This window comes from Phragmites australis, chromosome 10 (genome assembly GCF_958298935.1).
Source record: "Phragmites australis chromosome 10, lpPhrAust1.1, whole genome shotgun sequence".
Taxonomy (NCBI): Eukaryota; Viridiplantae; Streptophyta; class Magnoliopsida; order Poales; family Poaceae; genus Phragmites; species Phragmites australis.
Window position 1 is genome coordinate 14,202,709 of NC_084930.1, and position 12,800 is coordinate 14,215,508.

The window sequence follows — 12,800 nt, forward strand, 5'->3', positions numbered from 1 at the left end:
AGCCATGAACCAACTAATGTATCAGTATCAGTTCTAGCCACGAACCACTACTGATTATTGTTACTATCATAACTTATCTTAAAAATTCATAACTTTTTCATACAAAGTCGGATGAAAAAAACTTTATATGAACATTATAGCTCCCGACGAGATCTACAATTTTGTAGTTGATTTTTTTTAATTTGATGTCATTGAAATGCCGAAATAATCATAACAATATTTCAGCTGACCACCATGGTCGATTGATAGCTTATCTCAAAAAAATCATAACTTTTTCACACGAAGCCGGATGGAAAAAAAACTTTATATGAAAATTTTCGGTCTCAACGAGATCTACAAATTTACAGTTGATCACTTTTTTATTTGAAGCTATATAGATGCACAAAGAAATATTCAAAATTGGTATAGAGGGAGCCACATACTTGACCACAAACTTTTGGCTTAGATCTAATGGAAAACAAGTAGGAATCATTTAAAAAGCCATACACAAGGCCATAAAGTTGAAAATTGGAAATTCAAATATTTTTATCGTAAGTTTGGCAACTCAGTTGGATGAAACGTCTACACAACACTTACTTTCAAATGTAGCACTACATCTAAAAAATTATCAGGCAAATTAAAGAAGGTCAGTTTTTGTCCAAAAGCTTTAGAGGTCCTATCGAGGGTTTTCTAAGCATTTTCTTAGGTCAAGAAAAGTACAGGTTTAAGGATGTGTATTTTTTTTTGGATGCGCCTCGTCATTAGCTTGGAAAGTAGAGGTCAAACAGCAAAATCGAACTCCGTATACAAAAGTTATGGCTATTTTACTAAACACTGTACGGATTAGACATGAACTCTTTCGAACAAAGTCAGATGGAGACAAATTTTATATGAACATTGTACTACTCGATGATATGTATAATTTTGTAGTTGATAAATTTTTCATTTAATATCATTTGGATGTTCAAGTAGCCATTCAAATAATCTATCAGAAGATGTCAAAATGATTGATTTTGGTATTATACTCATGAACGAACGAGAGCTGAGATGGTTAGAGGGGTCGCACGTGCACCTGCTGCGAGTTCGTGAGTTCGAGTCCTGGTTGCCGCATGCGAGCAAAACTCGCGTGACTTGCAAATGGTTGGGCTTAGTCGGGTGAGCAGTGACTAATCGGGTGTCTCTGGTTGAATTTTTTTTTGCTTTTTTCAACCTCAAAAATGTTGAATCGGGAACCGACTATCAGTGTCGGTTGGAGCTAACAACCGACACTGATAGGCAACCGACACTAATAGGGTTTTCATTGCCAGTTCCAGATCCGGCTGATAGTCATTAACTATCAGTACTGAGTAATCAGTGGCGGTTCAAAATTGTCACTGATAGGGTTTTGAACCGCCACTAATAGGGTGTTCTGTTGTAGTGTGAACTTATTTATGACATATGTACTGTATTTTGTTTACCTTCATTTACTTAGACCAATAATTTACATCATTATAGTACAAAAGAAAACTTGCGAAGATAGATTTTCCATTACCAAAACAAATGCTACTTTGCGATGAAGCACTACCTCAGAACGGATTATCACAGTTGGATTTCAAATCGTATCACAGACAGTAATGGGTTCTATCTCTGCAAAAATATCTGTGATATCGAGCTTGTTACAAATAGTTACAACTCCGTCTATAAAAGAGCTACACACAGACGGGTCTAAATAAAACCTACGTCTATAATATAGCTACACACAGATAAATTTTCTGAAAAATCATCTGTGAATATTAAGGATTGCATATGGTTTTTATTAAAACTTGTCTGTATAAAGTGTCATGAATGGTTTTTTTTTTGAAAAATTGTCGGTGTGACATTTTCCCTCAGAGAAACCATTTTGCTTCCTATCTGCTCTCATGATACGGCATACATCACACTTCATGATATACATAAGAACATCACAGTCATATACGTATCACAAATAAAAATATCACAGACATATACATAAGAACATCACAGAGATATATAAATATAAGAATATGGATATATAACACATAATAACACATTGTTCTATATACACAATCTCAGCAGCACACGTTGTTCAAAAAATAAACTGATACACAATTCCTAACTATATCGTCTGTTCTTCTAGAAGGATAATATGATTGACATAATTGACGCCGTTTTCTAGAAGGATGATATGGTTGATATTATTGATGTCGTATTCAAGGAGGATGAGAGGATTGATATCATCTCAGCCGCCTATGATTCACCATAATGTCAACCAAATCATCATCTCGCTATCATTCGGATCAGGCTCCATCTTAACTAACTCAATCATCTGCTAGAATCAAACTACATTGCTTTCAAATCGCCAGCTCTTGTTATGTAAGATATGATGGTTTAAACTAGTCCTGCAGTTTACGAAAATATCTCCATTGTGATGAACAACAATAGAGAAATTTTCATCGGGAATAAAAGACATTACAACGTGATTCATAGCAAAAGCTAGGTCCACACTGATATCCTTCATAGCAGTGAAGAACACATATTTCACATGACCAAAATCGATGTCAAGCATCCGAACCACAGATGCGGCCATAGGAACAACCCCAGCCTCCAAGCGCTTGATACTGGTGAACAAAGGCATTACAGATCTAGGACACGCAAACACCACATTACCCTCAACACACATATCAAAATAAACCCTAACAAAACCGTGATGCAAACCCTACTCACCTCAGTTCAGGGAAGGGGATTCGGTGCCCAGATCTCGTACCTCGCTTGCAGAAACAAACCTTAACAAATCTTTGTGGAAGGGGCTTGGATGGCAACGAGGAGAGTGAAGGAGATGAACTTCTCGTCGCTTTAGTGAGGGAGATGAGCGGTTTGTGTTTATGGGGGGTAGTGTGAAGCCGAAGAGCACGGAGTCAAATTTAAAACAGTACCCGGGTCTTTAACTACACATAATTTTTCAAAAAATTCATCTTTATCTATCATACAGACACATACAGATCTTACAAGAAACTGTCTGTGATAATATCACAGATGAGTTTTTTCTAAACTCCATATGTGTCTATATGATAGAAACAAATAGATTTGTAAAAGTTGTCTTTGAGTTTTGGCATACCCAGACGTTGATCATGTTATAGACATATATATCTTTATATTGTTTTTGGGTATTTTATTAGTGATGGATCTTTAAAAAACTATACGTGATTCTGTAATAGTGAAGTCAGGAACCTAGCAAGAAGCCATGGTGGTGGCGTAATATTCTTAGACGCAACCACGTGATAAAGTATTGTTTGAAGCCAAGCTGGGGCATCTGTATATTATAGGCAGCACTGCTTATCTTCGTGCATTCGGTGTGATGCTGAGTAGTATATCTCAACTCATTCTGATAACTTATTTGAAGGTGGAGTTCACATGCCTAAGCGGAGAGACAGAAATGTTTGCAGGTCATCCGCACCCTGGGTAAAAGCAATGTCCATCTTTTTTTTGGTACCTTTGCCAATTTTGAATCCATATATAGGAATTCCTCTTGTTCGTTAAGAATGGACAACTAGTGCCTAGTTAAATCGTTATCAATAGAATAATTTAGCAATCAGCCTTGGCACTTATCGATAAGCTTGATGCCTTTATCGTTTGTAGCTACATGATGAATAATATTGTTAACAGCCATGCTGGCGAATCCCCAGGTAGCAGGTTATTAATATTTTTCGGCCAATAGCACTATTAGATTATAGCTAGTACTGCTTATCCTGTTGAACCCGCCCCTGATTTATTCGTCTTATAATCGTCTGACCCAGCTATACCTACTACAAGTACAGACAAAGCAACACATAGGTAGAAAACAAGCAGTCGTTATCTTTGCGTTTTATATTCTGAACCGGCAGAAACTGGTGTGGAAATGAATGCCTGGCATGTGCTGCACGAAAACAAATGTACACATCCATGTGACATGGTATCTCTCAACCATTCAGAAGATAGATCACAAGCTGAGAAAATATGGCCAATTGGGATCGCACGTACCTTGTGACATGCACGTTGGCACATACGTACGGCATTACTCACCTTTTACAAATACAACTAATTATGTTATGTCACTTATTGGCTTATTTTTCTACCTTGGGATCCCAGCTTTTCGTAGCTGCTAAGCATTTCACTACAATGGAATTTATTATAGATAGTGGCTCATTAGTATCAGTTGTGCAAGAAGCATCAGTGAAAATGTATTACTACCGGTTCTTAACCTTCTACGCTCAAACTTTGATGCAACAGCTAAAAACCAGCACTCGTACCGACTATTAGTGCCACTTCGTATCACAAATCGGCACTGATACATCAAAAGAAACCGATGACTATACATTGGAGTGTATTCTGGAGCAACCATGGAAGAAAAACATACTTTTACTCTACCATTTTGTTATGTATTTCCTTCCATAAATATACTACTCTTTTTGAGCAATATAACGTTTGGAATTAGGACCAACTAACCTATGGTGATATATGTGTAGTTATTATTGGATCCTCCTTATTATCCAGCCAGACATTAGTAAGATTATTATCTTAGACTCACAAAATAATCTAAAAGAAAGCTACTAATTCGTCATTAACTTGCTATAAAGGTAAACTCGACTATTTCGTTATTGCTCTTGTAATCTTGTATTTGGTTGTATCTAAGTCTATTTACAGTAATAATCACACATGTATAGAGTGTATACATGATACATTAAGAAGAGTGATACACACTAGGCATACGCAAAAGAATAGATAGTCCGACACGATTTTTCTTGTAGGAAGCAGGGATCATGCAACAATTTATGTGATTCCTATGTAATGGAATTCATTCACGGATTCACTAGAGTCGCGTCACTCTAGGAGACTAATGCTAAGGTAGGAAACATACATGCATATTGACGACTAATTTTCAGATTCGATACATGTTTATAAGGATTGATTTCTTCAATTCTTGAAACTGCAGCTCCTTAAGCTAGCCATAGATTGACTATTGCCTATTGAAATCAACGCGCTTTAAGAACAATTTGTCAGGTTCATCAATCACCATTTCATTAGTCTAACCGGGGAGTACCATGAAATTGGGCTGGTCAATCTCATTACCTTCATATAACAAAAAAAACACAGAGTTCAGACCCTTCGATTAGCAAAAAATCTTAAACTGCTCATCCTTATTGTAATAAAACTTGACATGTATGCGGTATGTATATGCTGTTATGAGACTTGATGTTTTATGACTTAAATTTATATGTGCTTGTGTATATATGTTGTAATGAAACTTGACGTCTTGTGAATTAAATTTATATGTATGTTACATTATTGGCAGAAACGATCGAAATTTAAAAATGGGCAGGCTATTGGTGGCATCAGCAAAGGGCGGGAAACAAATACCACTACCGGTTGGTTTTACCAGCCAGAATTGATAGTCCACCGATAACGGTCGGTTGGTTTCACCAACGGCCAGTGATAGTCCATATATCATTGCCGGTTGGATCCACGAACCGACAGTGATGATTAATTTCTATGCCGGTGCTATAACCAACACTGATAGTCAATGGCTATTAGTTCTGAGTAATCAGTGGCGGTTCAAAACCCACCACTGATGGTGATTTTGAGCCGCCACTGATGACATGTTCTATAGAAGTGTTCCAATCTCGACGTCGAAGTGTCACGGGGGCAACAACCCTTTGCCCAAAGCTCCTATGTATGGAAGCACTGGCCCATTGTGTACATAGCATGTCTGATGACGCCAACCACAGCTCACGGCAACCGAGTAAAGAAAAAGAGAGACTACCGATTCCATAGCACTGACCTCCACTAACCCCCTTGCTGCATTTCAGTAACTGTAATGCAATCAACATTGGTTATCTCATCTAGGCTAGGTACAACATAGTCACCAAAAATCTGAGTCGACTAGGTCGAGAAACCGAGTCGTGGGACTCGGATCAACACCTGTCAGAAGTGTGGTACAAAGGGGTATACTTCTTTGGGAGGATAATTCATGACGTGGTATGTGACCCTAAGGATTTTGGATCTATGATCCTAGGACGAAGCTTGAGGTCGAGGGTTTCGATCCTCAGAAATCTAAGAGTCATCCTAATTGGCCTAAACAAAAGCCCCAAGAGCCCACTAAACCAGCGCACTACCTCCTGTTCCTTGCACTAGCCGCCTCTTTACAAGAGTCCCACCTGTGCTCCCCTCCTCTACACTTGCCTTCTGTATAAATCCCATCCCACTGCCTCTTGTCCAAGCATACCATGTCGCCTCCGCTCCACTCCCCGCCACTGATACAAATACTTTTCCACACTCACACACCTAAGTCCTACCCCAAAGCTAGCTGCCACACCAACCACCTTACTGTTCCCTCCCATTCGATCCCTTCCTTCCCCACGCTGGTAAGGTCATCGCTAGGGCAGAGTGGGCCCAAGCTGGAAGCACATAAGGAGTCAAAGGTGGGGAGAACATATCAGGGTGGCTAGGCCCACTGGGTGGTTGGATTTGCTGGAACTAGGCTCGGATGGGCATCAAAATCCAAAACCCAATCCCTAGGCATTTTGCTAGCGATTGTGAGGAGATGGTGGTGGCTGAGAAGACCTTGGTCTATGTTGGTAGCCTACCCTATGAGGCTGACGAAAACATGGTCTATGATGCCTTTGAGTACTAAAACACCATCCTTGTCGTCAAGGTCCGCCCCTCTCTCTGGTTCTTGTGACTACTCCATTGGGTTCTATGCAGTGAGGGGTGCGACGGTGCGGTGACCCATCCATAATCGAGACATCAACCTTGTTCAACCCCTACCCTCGAATTGAGTCAACGTCCTAGGGTGATGGAAAACACCTTCGACCCTGAACCCTGTGACTATGGGCTATAGCATAGCTCAATTGGTTAGGATCCTTGTGGTCAAACCTGCCTATCCAGGTTTGAGTGTCAGATTCGGCATGGATGCTCACATTTATAAAATAGCTGTATATATCCTTGATGTCTCGATAACCTATTAGTATAAAGGCTGGAACTTGTACTTCCTTCATCTAAAAAGTCAGGCTGGTAGTCACCAGAAACACTAGAAGACAAATGCACTTCAGGACACAACGGTGCCATATACATGGTACAAATGAAAGATTAATGACCTTAGCAAAGGTGGAGGGTGGTTGCTTCGATGTTGAAGTGGTTGGCAGCAATGCTGACTCAGACGACCTCGGCGTAGTGCTGTGGAGCACCTCGAAGACGTGGAGGACCCAGATGATGATGCAGCGGGCATCGTCACGATAGCTGGTGCAGTCATGCTGCCATCGGTGGTCGTCTTGATGATCTGGGTCCACCACATGGGTTCAGGCCTTTGGCAGGTGGTGGCGCGGCAGGATCGATAGGTGGTGGAGCAGGCCTAGGCTAAGTATGGAAGGCTAACATATGTATTGATCTTCTTTTATTCATAATGAAAAGATAGGTCTTTATGTTAAATATAAGGTTTCAATTTCTATGTTAATATGATTTAAATTTGTATGATTTGTGTTTCTAAGTTATTATGTTATTATGTTAAAGATGAAGTAAGAGGTAAAAAGGGCTATATTCTGATAACCTAGCATAAAGCCCAAGCTATCCTAGTGGAAAGAGGTTTGGTTAGCAGGTATTAGATCTTTAGTTCAATTCTCAAGAAACGCACTTGAAATAATGGTGAGGAGATGGTAATAAAATATTGAGGGGTTGATTGGTTGACCTAACAATCCCATCTTTTTTGTTTTCAGATGGTCATTTTCTTTTCATCATTTTTTACCTTTCGAACACATTATTTATTATATTTTTTAATTTTTTTTAGCTAAGTTTGAATGCATTTTTAACTAAATTCAAATTAATGAATTATGCTTCAAATGGTATATTGTGAAGGAACTCTAAAATTCTGCATACAACTTAGGGTTTCATGAGTACTATATATATATAATACTAGAAATATAATAAAAATCCAAGCATGATATGTATGTTCTACACGTGTCATATGATTCTTCAGTAGGTTAATCAACCGGCCATGAATTAGGCTACCATCAACAAAATAAAATGTCAGACTCATCCAAATTACACTCAGCTTAATTGACAGTGCAGATTGTCTGTAAAGATAAGAGTTAGAACACACCCATCATTTGCGTGTTGAGTGCTAACACACTTAACTAAAAACATCCATCCCAGCTACTATTATATTAAAACAAGAGTAACTCCGATAGTCCCGATATATGCTCAATAAAATTCAAGATCATAGCATATACCATTTACAATATAGTTTCATCACAAGATATGCATAGAGTGCAAATATTTAACTTTTATTACATACCTCATTCAGAAGTCCAGTTTCTACTTAGTATCAGAGTTTTCATATGCAGCAGAAAGATTTTAATAAAACAAAAGGCCAATGGTGCCATTGCTTGAAAGGCACCACCAAGATTAGCTCGTACATTCCTCCTCTACTCCTACTCATCACTGGCATCGACAGGATAGAAATATACATACACAAGTTCATTGTTACCTACATCAACATAGGGGAAGCACCCTGAGTACGAATGTACTCGCAAGACTTACACAATATGGATATATACTTTCCTAACTCCAATCATAATGCATTTACTCGCAAAACTTACACAATATGGATATATACTTTCCTAACTCCGATGATAACTCCAATGATAGAAGACTATGGCATATGAGCTTTAACTTGATTACTCGTTTAAGTGCCCTAGGCTTGATCCAAGGATCACCTAAGCTCAAGTTTGAGAAGAACCTCATTTGTGCTCCTTTTCGGCATGGCAAGATGGTTGTCGCTTCTCACCCACTAGTCAATCTGGTGATGACTGAACGACTGGGAGAACTTCTCCCTATGGACACTGTTGGTCCTCCCTTAGGGCTTTTGCAACCTTTCTTATGCCAAGTGACATATTTTGCTCTTTCTCGAGTTTTTGTTACTTGGATGAGCTTATCTTCATTTTTTCAAACCAAAATCTTTGTGCTTTCAGGGTTGTCAATGTACTCATCAAGGGGGAGATTGATAAAATAAGTTAAAATATGTCTTGGTTTACTTGTGATGAGTGATTGACATTAGTATTTATTTGGCTTGATGATCTTCGGTTTTGTGTGAGCTTTGATGTGATTTGAATTTTTTTGGATTTTATTTGAGTATATTGATTATGGAATAACTAGAATTGGAGTTAGAGATATGTGATTGCTTGTCTCTTGGTGTGCAGGTGATGGATGCAACTTGACGATCGACGGTGGGATGATCGGGGCTAAGTTGAGTGCTTGGTGCTAGACGTTCAAAGAGGCCAAGTGAAGTCAATGGTGATTCTAACTGAACACGTGGAGGTCAAGCAAGTATGGAAGGCAGATGGAGACAACGTGTTGATAAAGTCAAACGAAGGGGATGCTAGTGCAAGTGACAAGGCGGCTCGAGGGATCGGGAGTGGAAAAAACTTGCCGGCGATCAGGATTACATGATAGAGTACACACGTCGATATTGAAATGCTTGATTAAGGTGTAAGCAAAGTGGCGAGTCACGCTTTGAGAAGCGTGCCGACTGTTTCGCTTTTTGGCTTCAAAACCGTGGGAGGACTGAAGGAGTATGTCGCACCATTGTGAAGCTTATATTGAGGCGAAGCTAGATCGTGAAGGCGCCGCGACCGTCCGATAAATAGAGAAGAAAATGAACCAAAATGCCCTTGTTGTTAAGTAGAAGTGTACTATATGAGAGGGGTATTTTAGAAAATGGTAGGAAACTTAGAGGTCAAATTTTCTAGGCATATAAATAGAAGGGTATGGCTATGAGAGAGTGGGAACCAGTCACTTGAGCCCCTTATGCCACCTATTTGAGAGCTTAGAGTTTGGATTTTAAAGGAGAGAATGATGAGTGTTTAATCTGTGTAATAGGTGAGAGTTTTGAATGATAAATAGGACTGATATCTTTGAGTAATGAAGTTTATGTTTTTGCATATGCTTGAGTTCCCCTTATTCTTGTTTCTCTCTATTGGTTCCCTTGCAAGTTTGCAAATTTTTCGCTATCTATTTTTTATTTTCGTTTTGATTTTGGCTGAAATTTCAATACCTTGTGAGGTCATTCTTCTTATTGCTAGAGTCATAAAATTCGTATACGCACACTTATGTGATAGAGTCTTGAATTCTTTTACCTTTAGACAATCAACTTAAAGAGTTTCGTTGCTTGGTGTTCATCTTTTTTTGTTTCTTTGTAAGTTGTGATCTTTCAAGTACTAAGATACATGGATTGATCTTAAATAGAACCTATGGTATATATATCATCCGTGGAGTCGTGTTGTCTCAATTTTTTCTTTTTAAAATTTGTCTCTATTTTTACTTCCGTTTGAGTTTTGAGATACGTTGGATGATCCAAATAGAAAAAAGCTAGCGATTTTTAAAAAATTTGTTAAAATGACTATTCATCCCTATAATCGCTAATCTCATTCGTGCAAAAGGATCGTGACACAATGCTGAGAATTACCCACAAGCAAAAGCTCACCATCACCAGCCTGTCCTAGCCAAGCCACCACAGAGCTACAAACACACATCCAGGAAGCTCTCCTGTCTTGAAACCCTCACGAACATCTCCCAGCACAATCAGCCTATCGTGCAGCAGACCTCGACCAAGGAATCTCCGACGGCAGCTTTCCCAGGGGACCCGATGGTGAGACCGTTGGAGGACCACATTGTGGTCTCTGGAACAGGCGCCATTGCAAGAAGGCGAGACTACCTGCTAAGCAGAGGGGTGGTTTGCTGGCTGGCGGGGAACCGGCCACCCACTGAGCCACTGCTACTGGCGGACGCTCTCAGTGAGGAATTCAGGATCAAGGTGCACAAGTGCCAGATCTCAACCACCACCCGGAGGACTTCTTCATCATCTTTGAGAACCTGAGACACCGGGATGCAGTGGTGCAGCACCACCGGCTGCCGTTCTCCGGCCGGGACTTCCGTTTTGCAGAATGGACAGAGATGAGGTATGCAGAAGCGATTCGTTTTGACTTTCACATGTGCCTTCGTATCGAGGGCATGCCTGTCCACGCATGGAACGAGGAGGTGGCAGCAAGGGTTATTGGCAGGAGATGTGCAGCTCACTTTGTTGAGGAGCATTCCAGGTGCAGGGAGCGTCCCAGTCTAATTCCGAAGATCATTTGGTTGTCCATTGCCAACCTGGATTCAGAGCTGCCACAGACATCGATTCTGCTCCCTCAGGTGGTCATTCACCATGAAGACGTACTGGCATCAATAATGCTCATCCATCTCCATATCGTCCAGGACCTCAACTGTCAGCTGCAACCCGATCACTCCAGAAATGAACGCGAGAGAGCTTTTGTGCCGCGGTGAATCTTGCGACGTTTTTCTTGTTTCATCTCCGCTTAAATAGGAAAGCTTACAACTTAATCGTGCGCCAGAGCTCCATGCGACGTGCGCCATCCCCCACGTCGAAGCTTGCCGCGCGTTCTACTTCTACTGACTCGCTCCAAAAACACCAAAGCTCGACGTGCATGCCGCGACATGCAGACATGCTCATGCAAACAACGAAGAATGGAAAACGCGCTAAATGCAGATACAATTTCGATGCAGGATTTCTTCCAACAATCTCCCCCTAATCCTGTCGTCAACCAGTGATCTCAACTACGCCTGCTTTGCTGCGAAAGTCACAAAACTTCACACGCCCCAGCGGCTTCGTCAAGATGTCTGCAACCTGTTCGTCCGAAGGGATGAACTCCACTTCAATCTGTCTCTCTTCTATGCATTGCCTGATGTAGTGAAATTTGGTGTCTATATGTTTGCTTCGATCATGAAACACCGGGTTCTTGCACAGAGAGATCGCTGATTTGTTGTCAACCTTGAGTACAGTCACCCTTGGATCATTTCCCTGGACTTCGGCCAGCAACCGTGCCAGCCAAAAACCCAGACATGCCGCGCTAGTGGTAGCGATGTATTCTGCTTCACAGGAAGAAAGCGAAACCACTCTTTGTTTCTGAGTTTGCCAAGCGATTGGACTTGATCCGAGGAAGAACACAATTCCAGAGGTGCTCTTCCGATCATCTACGTCTCCGGCAAAGTCACTGTCCGAAAATCCCAGCAGAGGCGATTCCTTCTTCCCCAAATTCTTGAAATGACAACCAAAATGCAATGTACCCACAATGTAGCGCAGAATGTGCTTCACTGCTGCGTAGTGATCATCTCGCGGGGATTCCATAAAATGGCTAACATAGCTGACAGCGAATGCGAGGTCTAGACGTGTGTGCACGAGGTACCGCAAACTGCCCACCAAGCTGCGATACAGGGTAGCGTCGACCTCCGGCCTGTCTGAGTTCTTCGACAGCTTCAGCCTGGGTTCCATGGGGGACGCAAGCTGGATTGCATCCTTCTAGCCCACCGATCTTGAGCAACTTCAATGCGTAGGCTGATTGGGTAATGGTGATGCCGTCGGCGCTTTGATGGACCTCGATGCCGAGATAGTAGCTAAGTAACCCGAGGTCACTCATGTGAAATAGGGTATGCATTTCACCCTTGAATCTCTAGATCTCCTCCGCTCGAGTGCCAGTGATGATGAGATCGTCGACGTAGACGCCGAGGATCAGACGTGCGTCGCCGTCGCCACGTGTGTACATAGCGTGCTCTGTGGCACTCCGTGTGAATCCCAGCTCGCGTAGGCTCACGTCCAGCTTGGCGTTCCAAGCGCGAGGAGCTTGACGCAGACCGTAGAGCGCGCGGTGCAGACGGAGTACTTTGTTGGGTTGTTCGGTGTCGACGAATCCCGGCGGTTGGGAGACGAACACCTCCTCTTCCAGTTCGTCGTTCAGGAA

General features: G+C 41.4%; 1 protein-coding gene across 1 annotated transcript; it reads right to left on the bottom strand.

Annotated features, from left to right (window-relative positions):
• Positions 1–11,602: 11,602 nt before the first annotated feature.
• Positions 11,603–12,334, bottom strand: LOC133930115 (secreted RxLR effector protein 161-like). The gene has a single exon (XM_062376813.1). It carries the CDS (start codon positions 12,332–12,334, stop codon positions 11,603–11,605), a length of 732 nt encoding a protein of 243 aa, XP_062232797.1.
• Positions 12,335–12,800: the final 466 nt, after the last annotated feature.

What these genes read in the sequence shown, in the direction of transcription:
- LOC133930115 (XM_062376813.1), bottom strand. Translation starts at nt 12,334, where the DNA reads ATGGAACCCAGGCTGAAGCTGTCGAAGAACTCAGACAGGCCGGAGGTC.